At 47.4% G+C, this 19,018-nt stretch overlaps 1 protein-coding gene across 2 annotated transcripts in view; it reads right to left on the bottom strand.

The window, feature by feature from the left end:
• Window positions 1–5,604: 5,604 nt before the first annotated feature.
• The window catches only part of SMPD3 (sphingomyelin phosphodiesterase 3), a 141,592-nt gene continuing 128,178 nt past the window's right edge, over window positions 5,605–19,018 (bottom strand). For both annotated transcript variants that reach the window (XM_077310970.1, XM_077310971.1), the window contains 2 exons: window positions 14,680–14,842; window positions 5,605–14,018 (listed from right to left, as the gene is read on the bottom strand). In XM_077310970.1, the coding sequence (XP_077167085.1) occupies window positions 13,917–14,018; window positions 14,680–14,842 (265 nt within the window). In that variant the 3' untranslated portion in view covers window positions 5,605–13,916. The remainder of the gene's footprint in view (window positions 14,019–14,679; window positions 14,843–19,018) is intronic.

The following is a 19,018-nucleotide window of genomic DNA, read 5'->3' on the forward strand; positions in this document are numbered from 1 at the left end:
TTTTCAGCCCTAAGAGACTTCTTTACAGTGTGCTTTCCTCATGGGCTCGGACCTCTCAGTTTGTGCAACTTAATGTTAGAAGGAAGACTGGGGAGGCAGTCATCCCACTGGAGGCAAGTAACGAAGCATTCTCCTGGAGCAGAGGAGAGTGGATGGGTCTGCCTGCCTGTCTCTAGATGCTCAGGATTGTTTGGGGCTGTGAAGAATTCCCCCCCTCCCCCCATGGTGGCAGCAGTACCGAAAGGACTGGGCAGAAAACCTCTCGAAGAAGAAGACGAAGAGTTGATTCTTATATGCCGCTTTTCTCTACCCAAAGGAGGCTCTAAGCGGCTTACATTCACCTTCCTTTTCCTCTCCCCACAACAGACACCCTGTGAGGGGGGTGAGGCTGAGAGAGCCCTGATATCACTGCTCGGTCAGAACAGCTTTATCAGCACCGTGGCGAGCCCAAAGTCACCCAGCTGGCTGCATGTGGGGGAGTGCAGAATCGAACCCAGCATGCCAGATTAGGAGTTTGCACTCCTAACCACGACACCAAACTGGTTCTCAAGCAAGTGTATTCTGCCATGGGTCCCCTGCTCCTCATATCTGCCACTTGAAATTTGCTATAACAGACCTTAACTTATGTTGGATACATCTCTTATTCCTCCTCCTAAAGATTAGGGATGTCAGAGAAGGTGGCCAAAGGGTGGTGATGAAAAAAAAATAGTCAAAAAAAGTTGGAGGCAAAAATAATGTTAATAATATACTCCTGTAAGGTACAAAACTGTTTCCTAAAATCTAAACTCTTTTTCAAGCAAGTGCTTCAGAAATGGAGGGGGGGGGAATCTAAAAATGGAATGCAAAACTCGAGTCGAAATAGTTACGTAGACGCATCTACACCATACATTTGGCAGAAAAAACTATGAACAAAATTTCGTGAGGCTTCATCGGGAAACTGAAAGCCAAAAACTTCCACTAATTTTGATGCTTGTGTGACAGCTCATGAAGGACAGAAAGCAGGGGTTTAAATGGCTCTGAGCCAGCTGAACCCCTGCTCTCTGCTCTTCACAGGGAACCTTTTGCAGCAAGCAGAAAGCAGGGTTTTAAATGACTCACCAATTGATACAAATTGGCTCTGTTTGTGAATAGGTGAATCTGGTTGTGGCTCTGCCACGAAACAGAACCCCAAAATGTGGCTCATGCCTACTAAAGAGCCTTCCATCAGCTGCTCACCTCCTGTCTGTGCACACACCCACACAGAAAGCCAAAGCTTTCAATTCCCTGAAAGGTGTCTGCATGTGCCAAAGGTCTAGAGTGTGCACGTACACGGTGTTGCTGTCCAAGAGGACACTTTCCCAGCCTGGCTCGTTTGCCTCCTGCATCGTGTTGATTTTATTTCAAATGTGTCCATTGCTCCAAGGCCCTGCCTTTGATTTGCAAGTAAACTGTAGCCCTAATGGTGGACTTATCCAGCATCTCTGTAGCATCAGCCGATGGCCTTACGACTTCAAGCTGAGACATATTTGAAGAAGTGGAAATCCGTTCCTCCAGAAGTCAGCCACTAGAGGGAACCAAAGCCTTTCTGCCTTCACCTCTGGGAAGTGTTTCTGACCTTGACTGACATCAGAAAGGTTTTGTGCATGGGTGCCTTGTGGAGAAACACCAAAATCTCTTTAAAATAAACGCGCAACCAACTCTTTAAAATAAACGCCCACTTTTTGGAAGCCCGTGTTAGCCGATCCAGGATGCACGTATCTTTTTTCGCTTTTTCATGGTGTGTCGTAGGCATCGGTATCACTTGGAATCAGGTTGTTATGAATCCACTCCACTAGCAAAGGCAGTTCGCTCTGGTGCAGGAGTGCCCAAGTTGTGGCTCTCCAGATGTCCATGCACTACAATTCCCATGAGCCTCTGCCAGCACATGCTGGTAGGGACTCAAGGGGATTGTAGTTCGTGAAAACCTGGAGAGCCACAGTTTGGCTACCCTTGCTAGTGGGCTCTTGCATCAAGGGGGAATACTCTAATCCAGGGGTAGTCAAACTGCGGCCCTCCAGATGTCCATGGACTACAATTCCCAGGAGCCCCCTGCCAGCGAACGCTGGCAGGGGGCTCCTGGGAATTGTAGTCCATGGAGATCTGGAGGGCCGCAGTTTGACTACCCCTGCTCTAATCCACCAACAGTGAAAGGCAAAATGGAGTATGAAAGACTCGGGTGGAGCAAGTGGGGCTTTTCACGACCGTTCTCTTTGGGTTTTCAGATTTGAATAGTTAGTCAAGCTGTCTGCCAAGTATGAGTCATGGGATTTTTTCCCCCCTGCTCTGTCAGAAAAATCTGAAGAGTTGGTTTTTTATATCCTGCTTTTCACTACCTGGAGGAGTCTCAAAGCGGTTTACAATCTCCTTCCTGTCCCCACAACAGACACCTTGTGAGGTAGGTGGGGAGGAGAGAGCTCTGAGAGAACTGCTCTGGGAGAGGTACTCTAACAGGACTGTGATTAGCCCAAGGTCACCCAGCTGTCTGCATGTAGAGGAGGAGTGAGGAATCAAACCCAGCTCTCCAAATCGGAGACTGCCACTCTTAACCACTGCACCAAACTGGCTCGGAGGGAGTCCTGCGAGGAGTTTGGGGAAGGGATAGAACAAGAGTTGAAAGAAGCCTTTGAAGAAAAAAAAAGACCCTTAAGAGCCATCTGTGGAACCCCCAGGAGCCACTCTAGGACATTTCTGTCCTTTGACCAGAGAGTTCTGCAGCCTAGCTGCATATTCTGATAAAATCAAATTCCAGCCCTCCATCAATTGGTGCCTTTTCTGTGAACCTGGCAACCATTTCAGAATGCACACTACAGCACCCCTGAGGAAAGGGCCCTGATCCACCGCCTGAGACCAAAGGGAAGAGTCTCCTGGAAGAGAACAAATAGCTGTGCGCAAGCAAGTCACCTTGGATTGGAAAGAGGCCGGCCTTTTTGTGTGGTTGAATGCTCAGGGCTACTAGGTGAAATATGGAAACAGCTTTATGGAGACCTGGAGTTGGGGCACGATCCAGAGGAAGCTAAGAACATGTGTGGAAACTCCTGGAAGATTGGCAGGAGGCCTGTTTTTTCCAGAGTTGTAAGAAAGAAGAGGCTGATGGAAGGAGTCCAAATTTCCCCTTGCAAGAGGAGGGTAATTCCAACCAACCTTGCTGCGAATGTATACTAAGGTCCAAGACGCTGCTTGTCTTAGAGATGAAGATAAATACGTTTTGAAATGCACAGTAAATATGTATCTCTCTATATATAAACGAACCCTGGAGAAGTAACCTACTTGCTAACATTTCCGTCTTGAAGGCTTTGGGTTAGGTCCAGAAATATAGAACAAACTTTTAACGTCTCGCACAGCTGGTGAGAACCTCCACAATCCATCTCACAAACCCGAGTGCTCAAATGGGCCAAACTCCACTAAAGTCAAGTGGCACAGGAAGGTAACTTTGGTCTGCCGTTGGTCAAAACAAATACTTGGGAAGCACCTAACGGACATTCTCCAGAATTTGGCAGATGATTTGCCTCCTCACCTTGCAGTGCAATTCTCAGCTTGGTGTTCCTGCCGGTTAATAAACAGAACTCTAACAACAGCCGGCTGAGGCTGCCATGCCGAAATCTTTCTCAGTTTTCCCTAGTCTCCAGCGATTGATTTTTTAAATTGCTTACACATGTCATCATCAGTCATGAAATGGTTCAGTTTCTGGGGGGTTTGCTACCTTGTGGCATGTTTTCCGGATCCTGCTTTGTTACAATATTTCTGGAAAGGTCATTCCCAGAGCGGGTTTATTAACTGTGTGCAGAAGGTGTGGATTTTCAGACCCTCCTGTGCACATAGAGTGCTATCTGCCCCCCACAATCCCCTGACATCTTCCACCAAGCTTCTGGCCAGCTTTTTGGGGGTGTGGGGGTGTGGGGGGACAGATATACAGCTATAGCAGAGTTCCACAACATGATACCCATGAGTACAAACCAATCCTTCCCCTAGTGTCTCCAGTTGTCCATGGACTACAATTACCATGAGCCCTTGCCAGCATGGGCATCTGGATAAGAATCCAGACCAAAATTGGCAATCTGTACCAATTCCCTCTTTCTTTCTGCAGACCCCACCATGTTATTCTTCAGGCATCCGGTGCCTCAAGAGTACCCTTTCCTGGACATTGGTGAGCTGCAGAAGAAGGAAGGAGACAGGAAAGTTCTCTTCTGCTGCTGGAAAATTCAGTCTGGCGCCAACCTAATATCTTGTCTCCAAAGATTTGTGTGGGTGCGTGGGTGTACATATGAGCTCATTAAAAGAAATACATGTGCTGTGCTCAGTCTTATTAGCCCGGGTTTTATTGATTTCCTTTTGCTCCAGCGGGAGAAGCAGGGATGGCTTTGGGCTCAGTTTGCGCCCGGGACTTCCTATCAGCAGCCGAGGGGAATGCTCACGAAAAGGGGAAGACAGCCTAGACCAGGGGTAGTCAAAGTGCGGCCCTCCAGATGTCTATGGACTGCAATTCCCAGGAGCCCCTGCCAGCATTCGCTGGCAGGGGCTCCTGGGAATTGCAGTCCATGGACATCTGGAGGGCCGCACTTTGACTACCCCTGGCCTAGACCTTTTGGCTTCGGAGTACCAGCTGCAGTCGATGAAGCCCGGCTCCACGGAGCTTGTGGGCATTTAACGGATTTCGGCTGACCTGATAGCCTGTGGGGTACATCAGTCTATATGGCTAACCAGTAGAGGTGACCAGATACTTAGCTCAGCAAAGGGATGTGTCAGCCAAGTAGAATATGCATTTTGAAGAGAAGAGGGCGGAGTCTTGTCACTGAAGGCTTCCGGGGAAGCTCAGATTCTAGGGATATTGGGGGCGGGGGGGGGGAGATAATGTGTATCGATGCTGACCGCCTGGCAGATGAGATTTGTCAACTTTCAGCAGGACAGGCTTATTCTGGGAGGGCAGGGCTTGGCTGTTGGGGGCCCCCATCTCCACCGGGGGATCTGGCAATCCTAAGGAGGAGGTACACATTTCCAAACCTCTCCCTCCACATTTGGGATTAAGCCCTCCTTGTTCTTCTTGGTGTAGTGGTTAGGAGTGCAGACTTCTAATCTGGTGAGCTGGGTTTGATTCTATGCTGTCCCACATACCGCCAGCTGGGTGACCTTGGGCTCGCCACAGTACTGATAAAGCTGTTCTGACCGAGCAGTGATATCAGGGCTCCCTTAGCCTTACCTACCTCACAGGGTGTTTGTTGTGGGAAGGCGATTGGAAGCTGCTTTCAGACTCCTTTGGGTAGAGGAAAGCAGCATAGGAGAACCAACTCTTTTTCTTCTCCAGTAATATGAGGGCTATCTCAGCCTCACCCACCTCACAGGGTCTCTGTTATGGGGAGAGGAAAGGGAAGGTGAACGTAAGCCGCTTTGAGACTCCTTCGGCTAGAGAAAAGGGGCAGATAAGAACCAACTCTCCACCTCCTCCTCCTCCTCCTCCTCCTCCTCCTCCTTCTCCAGAAATTAACTCCCAATAAAAAGTAATGTGGAAGTATGACCTAATTTATAAGGAGCCAATCCCTCCCCTTCCATATTTTACACAAGAATCCTGTCCATAGAATCCAAACAGAAGGGTTGTTGTTTTTTTCCAGCCTTATATTTTTATTATATCATTCGCATCATCCATTAATTCCTTTCAGCACCAATAAAAAGTGAGGGAGGAAAGAATTAGATTCATTTGTCCAAAACCCCTTTCAACGGAGGAATAAGCCATTCATTTCTTTACACACAAAGAAACGGTTGGAACGTTTTCATTCGGCTTTCCTACATGCCAGAAGGTTTTATGTGCTTACCATATAAAAACAGTTTTTGTTGTTGTTTATTTTAGATACAGAAAAAAAAATCATTGAAATAAAAAAAAAGTTGTAGGCTTTCTAAACCTATTAATATTAATACAATATTTATAAAGACAAAGATTCATAGGTTAAAATATGCGCGGGTTATGGATGCATGGATTATAATCCTTTTTCATTGAACTGGGTTGTCCATGAGATCTGTTAATGGGCGGCATTTTGGCATCACATGACTGAATTTGCCATGGTCCCTCCTCCACATGGATGGACCCAGACAGCGTCTCTTAACAGCCTGCAATGGTCTGAAATGGACAAATTCCAACAAACTAGCCTTCCAACATAGTCCAAATTATGGTGGACAACCATAATATTGAAGGAGAAGCCATCCATTGGAGACTCAGAGAATAGCTTTACGCAGCATAAGGGCCCTGTCGTGTTCAGCATGTCTGGGAACCAGGGACGGTCCAAGAACTCAATGCCCAAGGGAGCTCTGGAGACTTATGTGGTGAGAATTTTAAGGGAAAAGGCTCATGGGCGGGTTTTTTTTTTTTTTTTTGCAGTACCTGAAATCTCTCACATCATGCAGATCAAGAAAAAAAAATCTCTATGCAAGAACTGCCCTGTTACATTAGGTCGTGTTCAGCGTTCTGGGTTGGATCCGGTCTGCTTTTTCACTCAATCTCACCAAATGGCTTTTCCTTGCTACAGCTCCCGTGCCGCTGGTCTCATGATCCTCAGCATAGCCTTTTGGGTTTTCAGAGGGTGGCAACCTTTTTCAAGCAACCCCCACCCACAAAATAAACCCGGGTTGGATCCTGTTTCCAACAGGGCTTTGAGGAGGAGTGCAGTCAAGAGCTCTTCCAAGGCTTGTTTAGTTATGGTGGCCATGTGAGGTTCCCCAAGATTCTTTTATAAAAGAGAGAATCATTCTTTCATCCCATAGTTCAGGGCAGAACTAGCCTCTGAGAATTGACTGTTTTCTAATAGTCAGGTTTGCCACTCTTAGATCAAGTGATCTGGATCCCACCTGCTGCAACTCATCCTTCCCTATTCTACAAGACTCAAGACACCTTTATTGGCATCACCTATGCAAGTAGCCTTCACGCTTCACGTGCCTGTTTAAGGTACAGAGAGCTGGTTGCCTTAGTCCTGACCTAAGGCAGAGGATGGTTTCTTAAACTGCCCTGCATCCAGGTAATCTGAAATTCAGGATCCACAAACAAAATAATACCGCTTTCCTACAGGGCTCCTGTTTCTACAGTTGCCACCCCACATGACTTTTGCCCAGGCAGTTCCCATGATCCTCGGCATAGATTTTGTTTTGGCAGTTTTGTTCACCAGCATCAAAATTGGTTGGATCTGACCTGTGGTCCCTGAGAAAGCAACATTATCATTGACTGAGGTGCTCTCTGGAGCTAGAAATGCTTTCTGTTCTTTTGTCTTTGATTCTTATCATATATATTTTTAAAGCAACGCCCTGTTTTCTGGGAGCTTGTTAAGTCATGCAGCTAAATGCTTGGAAGCTGCATGGCTGAAGCCAAATCTTCAAGGACTGGATCCAAATAGTTTGGTCACTCAGTGGCCTCTTGTTCCCCCCTCCCTAGTACAGCTGTATGACTTTTGCCCATGGAGGTCCCATATTTCCAGGCTGCTTAAGGTGGTCAGAGGGAGACCCTCTTTTTCCTTTTTCACCAGCTGAAAAACTGGTTGGGATCCAACCCTGGGGGGGGGGGGGCAGGATACGTAACAAAGGCATCGACTAGAGTTCTTTTGCATTTCTAGCATTAGCATGATCCTTTTGCACACACAAGGCCTGTTCAAACCTTTATCCCTCTTGTGTACTTAGGAAGCCCTTGCTGTTTGGTGGGAGAACTCTGGCCTTTTGCTGTGGCCCCAAACCACAGGATGCATGGTCTCGGAAGGTCCTGAATACAAAATGCAGGCATGTGAACTCAGTTGTGTTCATGCTTCCCTAATTTATGTAAACGGGGGAGTGGGAACGGGTTATCCCGCTCTTGTGTTCTGAAGAGAAAACCCCATTTACATTGTACCCTTCACAAAGAACACTCCATGCATGTGTTCGGTGCTGTCAAATTTGGCTTCCAAACCTTTCATTCAAAGTGTTCTGACTGCTCTTGGCATGGACCTCCACCACGCACCTCTTAAAGGCTGCCTCTGTTTGCAGGAGCTGGTAAAATACATGGCCAGCCAAGCCCTCCAGCTCCATTCTTAGGGACTGATATTTGCGTTAAATATGGAACAAGGTGTTCGGAACAAAATCTTGTGGCACGTGGGATTCAGGTCCTGGGTAGGTTATGTGGGACACCGGGATTTGCTGCAGGAATACACTCTCATTGGACTTTGGTTCTCATGTCACCGGAAATACAATTGGGCTCAAAGACCCTATGGAGAATGATGCATTCCTTTGGAGCTCATGCACAAAAATCCCATTGAAGTCAATGGGTTTAGAAGGGTGCAATCCTGCTTAGGATGGCACCGTTAGCTGAGTACACCATCATCCGAGCAGCACATCCCTCAGCAGTAATGACCAACAATATAGTCATGGTTGCATTGGGAGTTTTCCTGCTTTAACTTTTAAAATGTAGATTTAATATATTTAATTGGGATTGGGAATGTCCTTCTGTTCCCCCACTCTGTGGAGCAAGGAAGCCGGTTTCTTTCCATGAGCCCTCTAGAATCATAGAATCATAGAGTTGGAAGGGGCCACACAGGCCATCTAGTCCAACCCCCTGCTCAACGCAGGATCAGCCCAAAGCATCCTAAAGTGATGGTATTCCAACCCAGGAAAGCAGATCAATGTATCAGAAGGCACAAGGTCGATGCACTAAAAGCAGGCAAGGAATACAATTTCCCCCTCCTAAATACTTCCCCCACTGTTTGACCACGAGACCGTTCAAGGGTAACGGACAACGCTCATTATGGCTAATCCAAAAACAGGCCAGTCTTTTTTTTTTTTTTTTTTTAACAAGAATGAATTTTTTCCCCCTACGGTTAAAAATGGAGAATCTCCAAGAATGATAAAACTCAGAAAATCTACTTCAGCACTGGCCCTCCCCTCCCCCTCCCCAGATTCTCAATGCATCTTAAAATCGAGAGTAGTAATAATAAACTCAGTTCGCATCTGAAATCGCAAGAATCCACAGAAAGGTGAACAGAAAGGAATTTAGACAGCCATTAGTCGCTTGTTTTTACTGTAAAGAATAGAGTACTGTTTGGCAGTCATTTGTACAGGTTTACTTCTAGACTACACAGAATGTCTACCGGAGCTACTGGGGCGGGGCGGGGGGGCGTGTCTCGGAGAATGCAGAGAGCCAACTGGAATCTACACGGTTAGGAAAGCTATTAAAATACCGCACCTTGAGTTAGTATTATGATGGGCGGCAGACGTTCTAGGCAGAGATGGTGGTCTGAGGACACATGGTGGTTCATACGGCTTTTTAAAAAAAAATGGAAATAAAAATGCAGGCAAGATAGAGAACAGAAGCAAGGCTTCGGATTTCTTTTAAAGAACTCTCCGATTAGGCTGGGTGTCTAAGCTAGCAAACGCCTTGCTTTGCACACAGGTAGAGAAAGGGAGTGGAGACAGAGTTGCATGGTAGGATGGATCCTATAGCTCCCTTCTGTTATTCTGGATCCTGTGCTAAGTGCTCCTTCAAGCCTTCCTCCAGGAGAGAGGAGTTGTTTTCTGACAATGTGCTCCTCAGATGAAGACCAGCCTTTCTCTGTTGGAGGAAGATTTGGTGGAATGGAGTCCTGAGAGGCATCAGAGCTAGGCCTACATCTTTGCCTCTGAACAAGAAGTCCCTCACTGGCCGAAGGAAGGGCTGCTTCCAACATCCCAGAAGCTGCTGGCCTCGAGCCACCCCATGGTAGGTACAGCACGGTCAGTAAGCTGCTCGACCAAATGAGGTTTGCACAGGTGCGCCTGGAAGCAGAGCAGTGGAGAGACGGGGAAGTTGAGGCACCCCAGACTTCCCTCCCCGAACTCTCCTCCAAACCTGTATTGCTCAACTCCATTGCTAGATGTGTTTTTGCCATGGGGGGGGAAATAAAAACAACTGGGGGGGGGATGCAGGGGATAAGCAGCAGCAAGAACTGATGAACCATCCCTTCCCATGCCTTTCTCCTAAAGTGTTCCCCCTGCGGTTTTTCAGAGGTTTGGAGATCCAGGTTTCAGGCCCCAATTTCCCCCAGCTGATTTTGTTTATTGGTTCTTATAACAAAATTGGAACCAAGTGGTGGCATACCTTAACTGCATTTTATGCTTCCCCCAGGGATGTCTCCAAGTTGGGCTGAGAGGCATGCTCAGAAGTCCTGTATTCTGCAGGCACTTGGGAGCCTGATTTGGATTGGGACTATGGCATGAGGAAAGAAAGGAGGGCCTTCTACACAATGATTGCAGGGCTGTCAACATCCTTGGCTTCATTTTTGAGCATGGCTGGATTCTCTAACCCAGCCCCAGTCCCCAAGCTGCTCTGCCAGGGCATTTCCAGAGTGCAGCTAACTCTTCTTCCCAGCTTGCCCTTCTCAATTCATTATGTTATCTTCCCATGGCATTTGTTTCTCCAGAAATCTTCCTTTCCCTTTCAATCAGTTTCCACCCATGTGCTGATGCTTTGACTCCTTCCCTTCCCTCCATTCCTTTGTTTCTGGAAGAACCATAACACTGTTTCTGGTACAACGCTGGGACCATATAGCTCCTCTAATCATGACCCCAAGGACGGGTTACCCAGCAAATCAACGTGAAACGGTAGGCAACAGAGCTTCCTGTTCTTGAGGTACCAGGCATGTCTTCCACAGCATAACTCTATGCCCGATGTTCTGTCCTGCATTGCCAATCCCATTGTTACCTGTTCATTGTATGCCAGGGTTGGCCAAACTGGGTTCATTGTATGCCAGGGTTCGCTAGATGTCCATTCCCATGAGCCCCTGCCAGCATGATCAATTGTCAGGGGCTCATGGGAATTGTAGTCCATGGGCATCTGGAGAGCCACAGTTTGGCCACCCCTGTCCTATGCTAATTCCCCTGCTCCTCTAGTCAATGCCGCAGCCCTGCGGAGAAAACCAATGACACAATTTCTTAAGCAAACCATGCCTAGCCCAACTGCTCTATCCAACTGCTTCCAGAGCAGTATTACAACAACCCACTGGGGGAAAAAACAAACAAAAAGAAGTTCTGAGGCTCCTGAAAGTTAGTTATGGACCAGCCTATGTTGGTGGGGACTCTAGCAATGACTCTAGCAACTCCTCAGTGGAGTTGGCTGTATGCTGGCACAGTTGTGGTCTTCTACGTGTTGCCCTAAGGATGAACATTTGCCCAACACAAGGCCCAATGTTTGGGAGGCTAGCCCAATCCGGTGCTTTTGAAAGTACCAAGTAGGTCACCATCATTTGATTTAAGAGACGGTCTCCACCACTTTTCTCTTCCTTGCTCTCTCAATTGTCCTTGGTGTTGAGGAAGCCTCATTCAGCTATTGCTGGAATTGCCACTTGCCTGTGGCTAGATCCCACAACTGTTCAGGTAATCCCTGGAGAGCAGACTCTCATGCCCTGGTAGGAGAGGCTTCTCAGCTGTCATGGTGGTTACCAGTGCTGGCCATCCATTCATCTATTCCACTGAGATTCCTCGGCCAAATGTTATTGGGCCCCCAAGGAATTTGGAAACATTGTTCCCTCCCCAACAGTGTATTTAGTAGGCTTACAGCCAGCTTATACCAAGTAATTACTGTCTAGGATTCGGCTACACTGTACACTTTGAACTGCACGTTGTCATCTTGATGGGGTTTGTCCAACTCAATACTTTCCCCACCTCTTTATGTTCTACGTGTAGAAGACCAGATTGTAAGGGAGAAACTAGGCTTACCCTCTTCTTGACTCCTTGGTTTTCTATGTGGGGAGAAAGATTTCCCCATGGGGAAGAGCCACTCCTATCTCAGGGAGGGTCTGTGGACTGATGCTAGTACATGAATGTATGCACAATGCACACAGGAAATCCCAGGCTCAAATCCACTAATAAGAACTGCAAGTAGCCAAACTGGGACTGCAACATTCCCCTGTAGTGTCCAGGCATCCAGTTGTCAGTCCTGGTAGACAATGTTAGTCTAGGTAGGCCAAAAGTCAGAGAGAGAAGACATCTTTGAAACCCCCATAGCCCTCAAGCGTAAGTGGTACAGTGCAGGGAAAACTTTGCTACTTGCCTCATCTGTAAGTATAAACTGGGCCTTGGTGATTTCATTTGCACCAGCTGGGTTTGCTCTGCATGCAGAGCTCCTTCCAAGTTTTCTTTGGTGGAGGAGGCCTGGACAGATAATTCCCAGGGTGCTACGCCCTTCTTCTGCCCACCATCAGGCCCCCTGCTGGTGCTCTCCTTCCCTCCCACCCACCTGCTCGTCTCCTACCAGCTTACCTATATGTCCTTCCACTGCCCACTTGAAAGCCCTCTAAGTTTGTCAGGTCCCTCCTGGTAACCAGCAGGGGATTGGGGTGGAGGTGGAGGTGGAGGTGGGGGTCGGGGGACTTGCTGGGAGCAGCAGGGAGGCCCGTCAGAAGCACAGCAACATGCAAACTCTTCCCAGACATCAAGACAATACTCTGATATTTGGGCAAAAACTGCATTGTAAATTTGGTTTTGACCACAGGAGTTTTGGCCAAATACCAGTGTGTCACTCCAATACCCTAGACAGGATGATGTTACTTCTGGGTCACATGGGCAGTGACATAGACACATTGCTGTGCTTTGGATATATCTTCCTACTGGGGCGGTAAGTTCCCCCTGCTGGCCAGCTGATTGGCAGTGGAACCTGGCACTGGGGGAGTCCAGCAACCTTAGAGCCCTTCCAGTGGCCACCTTCAAAGCTGCCTGCAGCCCTTCCACTGAAGGCAATAAGCCATGCATGTAGCTGGGACAACGGGTGGTGAAGTGCAAGCAAGCGACTGAGTGGAGAATAGTAGGGTGGCCAATTTCCAGGTGGCAGTAGGAGATCCCCCATCTCCAAGTGGCAGAGATCGGTTCACCTGGAGAAAACGGCCGCTTTGGAAGGTGAACTTTATGGCCTTGAGGTTCCTCCCCTTCTCAGACTCCACCCCCCAAACTGTAGGTACTTCCCAATCCAGAGCTGGTGACCCTAAGATGAAAGCAGTCCCCTCTCCCCAAGAAACCCTGGACCAAAGCAGATGTTCCACTCCAGCGCATGCTGACACCGGCCCCACCTGTATTAAAATGTATTACGTTTCAGCGTTACAGTTTAAATGGAGAGCCCGCAGGAAATATTCCTCTATTTTACAAACTGGACATATCTCTTCTACAAGAAATGGAGTATGGAAGTTGGATTCTAAGTCCCAGAATGCCGTCCTCTGGGCAGCTTGGATTCTGAATTGTTGCGGCAGTCTTATACGTCTCCCCTCCCCTCCCCTCCGCCGGTCCCTTCCTGACCGTTCTGTCCCCGTAGGGAGTGGCATGCAACGCGGATGCATGCTTTTGATGCAGGCATGCTACTACGACATTGACAGGCTACAAAATTAAAAAGAGAAATTAAGCATTTAGCTCGTTAAGGATATATAAAGAAATGATGCAAAAAAACCCATATAAATAAAAAGCTCACTTTCCGGAGCTGCACTAACACAGAGACGGATTACAAACTAAAGTTGTGCTATATATAATAATAATAATAAGTATATATAAAAAAGAAGAATTTAGTAAGAATGGCACTGGTTCAGAAGGAATCGGGACTTCTAGCTTGGTTCCTTTTAGTCCACAGTGAGAGTCATAGAAGGACAGGCTTGCCCGGTGGCCTGGGCAATTGCGATGCTTGTCTGTGGCTTGGCCCCTGCCCCTCCCAAGCACCCCCTCCCTTCCCCTCCCCTCTCGCCCTTCCCTTTGTACCATCCTCCCGCCTTGCTTGCGAATGGTGAGGAATGTCAAAAGCAGGTGGGCGTCATGGCCGCAGGGGAGCCTGAGTCAGGCCTGGTCCGGCTCGCGGGGAACGGAGGCACCAGAAAATGTCGTTCTTTGACCTGCATCTTGGTCACAAGTTTGGAAGTCCCGTCTTCTAAATTCTTGGAAACGGTCCTTCTTTAAGGATCCTCCTCTCCCATGGAGACCATCAGGCGCATGGCGACAGGCAGGTGATCCGTCAGGCCTGCCAACTGGGTGATAAAGCTGAACTCTTCCACTTCCTGCAGAGAAACAAAAGAGGAAAGGCTTTTTAGGCCCAGCATAGGCTGATGGACGGTTGGCCATTCCCCCGCTTTCTAGTTTCGGCTTGCCTTTCACAAGGGCAGAAGCAAAACTGATGTTCAAATACTGGCAACTGGCAGGGGATTAGCATGCATGTGCTTACCAGGAGTGGGAGGGTGGCCCCTGCTTAAGGTGACCAGATGGTCCCACTTTTGGAGGGACATCTGGGGGCACCTGGCAAATTGTACTTATGTTGAAATTAAAAAATATATATTGCAATACTATTTTTGCATTCTATGCGTTCTATGAAACTTTTTGTTGCTCCATATAGACCAAATTTTTAATCAAGAACCGGTCAATGGTGTCCCGCTTTACCAATATTAAAATCTGGTCACTTTATCCCTGCTACATCACCAGCAATGGGGTGACATCACTTCTGACGTGCACTGGAAGTAATGTCAATACGCTGGGTCTTCCTTGTGATGCTCTGGTATTTGGGGCAAAAATGTGTATGAACCATGTCACTCCATGCGCGCTCAAAACAAATAGACCGGTGGTGGTGCTGGTTAGCTCTGCTTGTTTCAGGCAGCCAGCAAGTAGCCTTCCAAGCCAGGGGACCTGTCAGCAAAAGGGCCAATCCACCCCCTGCTTTCCACATACCACTTTCCACTCCAGGTACAGTCCTTCATCCGTGTAAAGCATGTAGTCAATCCGCCTCCCGTTGCCCTTCAGCGCCGCTTTCCTCCCCTTCTGGCTCGAGCCGTGGGTCTTGCTGGTGGGAAAGACGAGGTACCTTTTGCGCCCGTCTTCACTTTCCATGGTCCTGGTCCACAAACACACACAATCATTTAGCGCCATGCCATGTCAGCACCTCTGTCGCTGACCCCTTGACCAAAACAATAGGTTGTCTTAACTGATGTTTCCCTTGGCACAGAACAAAAGAAAGGCCTTGCAACAAAGGCCTTACAGAATGCAAACTCCATCTACACCAGCCTTTCTAAACTTTTTTTTTATCAATGAGAACCCCCTGAAAGATTCTTCAGGCTTCAAAAAACCCCAGAAGTGGTACGATGGTGCAGAATATGGTTGGGAAGCCTAGCTGTGGACACACCCACACGGGGTCCCTCCCCTTCCAACCCCCCTCCAGGCCCATCATTGGCCATTTTGGGAGGGGAGGCAGGTCAACATGACCATATAGGGCCATATCACCCAATCAATGTTGAACTCATTTAAAAATATATTAAAAATGATTAATTTCTTTCCCTTGGGGAAACCCTTCCAGGACCTTCAAGAAACCCCAGGGTTGAGAAAGCTTAACCTAACAACATTCTCCATCTACAGCAAAACTCCTACAACAACTTTCTTTCTCCAGAGAACTGGGAAGCCAATATGGACACGACCCCCCCCCCCCCCAATTCTTTCCCCAATCTACATTAGCCCATCTGCAACAGCTCTTCTTTATGCATCGGTCTCGTTCCTTTCTAAAGCACCACTAATTATGTGCTGGGTAAAGAAATATTGCACACTCTTTTAAAGTTTACATTTTATAAATATATTATTCCCTTCCCCCCCTCCAGATAGCCTATGAAATGGCCCTGCATCCAGTCTGATTGTCTAGCTCTATACTGTCCACTCCAAAAATCTTTGTGACCATTTGCTATTTTGAGATCTGCAAATATCAGGGGGGGAATGTCTTCAAAAGCAGATGCTTTGCCCCTAGGTCGGAGCACTCTATTGAAGGTGCCTTATGCTAAACCAGATCATTGACCTAACAAGGTCAGTATTGTCTCCCTTGTCTGGTGGCAGAGATCTTTCTGAGCATCTGCTGCTTTCGAACTCCTCTTAACGAGACATGCTAAGGTCTGGACTTTCTGCGGCCTTCTCCCTGGATGGAGAGCTAGCGCAGTGAAATGGTTAGAGCAGGGGTAGTCAAACTGCGGCCCTCCAGATGTCCATGGACCACAATTCACAGAAGCCCCTGCCAGCAAATGCTGGCAGGGGCTTCTGGGAATTGTAGTCCATGGACATCTGGAGGGCCGCAGTTTGACTACCCCTGGGTTAGAGGGTTGAGGTAGGATCTGAGAGACCCAGGTTTGAAGCTAGTTGGCTGACCTTGGACCAGTTACACCCACTCTCAGCCTAACCTACCTCACAGGGTTGTTGTGAGAATAAAATAAACGAGAGGAGAACATTGCAAGCTGCTTTGGGTTGCCACTGAGGACAAAGGTGGGGTATTCATGAAGGAAACAGACAAATGACAACCATGAAGAAATCGTTGTGCCGGAAGCACGTGGGCACACATGTTTGCGAGACACTTAATCCCTGCAAAACCATCTAGGATTGCAAAAGAATCGACTGATGGGCAGCCCAATCTGCTGCAACGTTCCCCAGAAGTCAAGACTACCAAGATCAATGCTGATTACTTTCAAATGAGCACAGAAGGCCGTGCCACAGAGGGGTTTTGAAACATCGAGATGAATGGCTGAATGAGGGGTACAACGATATAGGCTAGATATCAGGAAATTTTTTTCACAGTCAGAGTAGTACAGAAGTGGAATAGGCTGCCTAAGGAGGTGGTGAGCTCCCCCTCACTGGCAGTCTTCAAGCAAAGGTTGGATACACACTTTTCTTGGATGCTTTAGGATGCTTAGGGCTGATCCTGCGTTGAGCAGGGGGTTGGACTAGATGGCCTGTATGGCCCCTTCCGACTCTATGATTCTATGATTCCAATGGTGTTTTTTTTTTTTTTGCCTAATCAGGATCATTAATTGGATTTGATACCGTTAAGCAAGGATACAAGCTCAAACAGATATAAGAAGTTTATATCTTCTCTGCACGTCAGGGTGATGCTCATATTTCTAGACAACTTTTTTCGAAAGGAGTCACGTGGCTGGATCCAACCCACTTTTTTACTCTGCCCCACGTTACAGCCTCCAACCTACATGGCTTTTGTCTCTGCAGATCCCACAATCTTCTTGATGGACAAAGTGACCCCGTTCCTCCTTTTTCACCAGTGGAACAGCTGGTCGGATCCAATCAATAAGGTTGAACCCAATAACTTTGTCCCACTAAACTGAATCCTATGATGTTCTTCTGCTAAGTTTTCCATTAGGGGAGATAGACTTCTTCCAGATAGAGAAAACTTTTTAATGGAGGAAGTCTTTCTACGTTGGAAGAAAGCTCGGTAGAAAGGAGTCACAGAATCCAGCCCATAATGGCTGAAGTCCCATGGCTCATTTCTAATGAAAACCAACAGTACATGAAAATAATTGCTACAATTGACTCTTACTAAGAGGCGGGCTATTTATCAGCTTTTCAAATGCAATATCCGTTTTTTAAACACGTACGACAGTCTTATCTCTGGAGACCTAATCAATTGACGTCTGTTGGCCGCTTCTGATTCGTTTCAGTATCAGGGAATCGATAATTATCCATGCCCGCCCTCCAGAGGAGCATTTTTAATTAACCAAGACAGGCAGGATTGGGAGGTTTTTCCTTTTTGTCTTTTTCTAATTAATTGTCTTCAATAGCACCATTGACAGGCCATTCTTCAGCCAGCTTCTGAAAACATGTGAGATCTTCATTCCTTTCCCTCCTCCACCCAGTGTAGAGCAGGGGTAGTCAACCTGTGGTCCTCCAGATGTCCATGGACTGCAATTCCCATGAGCCCCTGCCAGCAAACGCTGACAGGGGCTCATGGGAATAGTAGTCCATGGACATCTGGAGGACCACAGGTTGACTACCCCTGGTGTAGAGTTTTGGCTCAGATGGAACTGACCTCTCCTGAAACACTGGTGGATTGTCTCCACCTCATAACGCCAAATTAAAATTTAAAAGCAGACCAAAGTGTTGAGGCATGCTCCATGTGTTTTGCAACCTTTTTGCTACTGTGCTAACTCAAAAAGGCAGCGGCACGACCCTTCAAATGTCAAGCCTTTAGGAGACAGCTTCTAAACCAGCTTTCCTCAATGGCAGCTTGAGGGATTTTGTTGGCTAAGCCTCCTCTCATTTTCCTGCATCTCTCCAACTGTTTCCTTGGCCTTTCACTTCCTCAAGCCTCTCTGAATCCAATGTGGCAAGCCATATTGGCCCTCAAGGGGCCCTCTTTCTCAACCAGATCTTGATGATGCTCAGAAAAAAAGTCATCATTCATACCCCCGTTGCTTAAAGCCACTGGCAAGATATGGATTCTTCCACTCTGGAAACAGCATCCATTCAGGTTCTCGTGAAACCTGATCTGCATGTTCTTCAATTCACAGGAGAAGGCACCCACGCATGCTGCGCTTCCGATGAGCGCAACTCGTAGACTCTTGATTTGCGTCAGTGGGACAGAACGTCTTCCATGGGCCTAGTGCATGAACCTGTGCAGACCCCGCATTTAACTGGAGTCTAACAACTGATCTAGGTTTGCAAATAGCATTTCCCCATGTTTGTCCCAACAGTGCCCTATTAATCAAGCAGAAGTTGGGAGGAACATTTGTAGCTAAGTAGCAATAGCATTTATTGATTGGTTTAATAGGGGAACAGGGCCATGTAGTCACTCTCATTGATGTATTTAACTTGGTGATCTCTTTAACTTTATTAATGGGTTTCTAGAGACTGGAGGTGCAAGTCTAAACATTAGTCTAATTTACTGGGCTCCTTTCAGAACTATCGATGCCCCTGTAACCAGGGTGACAAATTAGTTTCCAGATTTTAGTCTTATTGTTGAAGGATACCCGTGAAGGGTTTATTTTAAGCCTAATCTGGTTGAGCCATGACATGAGGAACGCAAGCAGGTATCTGCAAACTCCTCCTCGGTTCATTTTCAATACGACAATGACGTTTCAAAGCTCCTAGACAATTTATCGTTTGTGAACAGCCTTTCAAGGCAAACGGAATTCGGTGTCTGGAATTGCCAGGAGATACAATGCTTTGAAAGTTCAGACAAGGGCTTCCTTTTTGAGATTCTGCAGAGACTCAAGGTTTAGATCAGGGGTAGTCGAACAGCGGCCCTCCA

This window comes from Paroedura picta, chromosome 14 (assembly GCF_049243985.1).
Source record: "Paroedura picta isolate Pp20150507F chromosome 14, Ppicta_v3.0, whole genome shotgun sequence".
Taxonomy (NCBI): Eukaryota; Metazoa; Chordata; class Lepidosauria; order Squamata; family Gekkonidae; genus Paroedura; species Paroedura picta.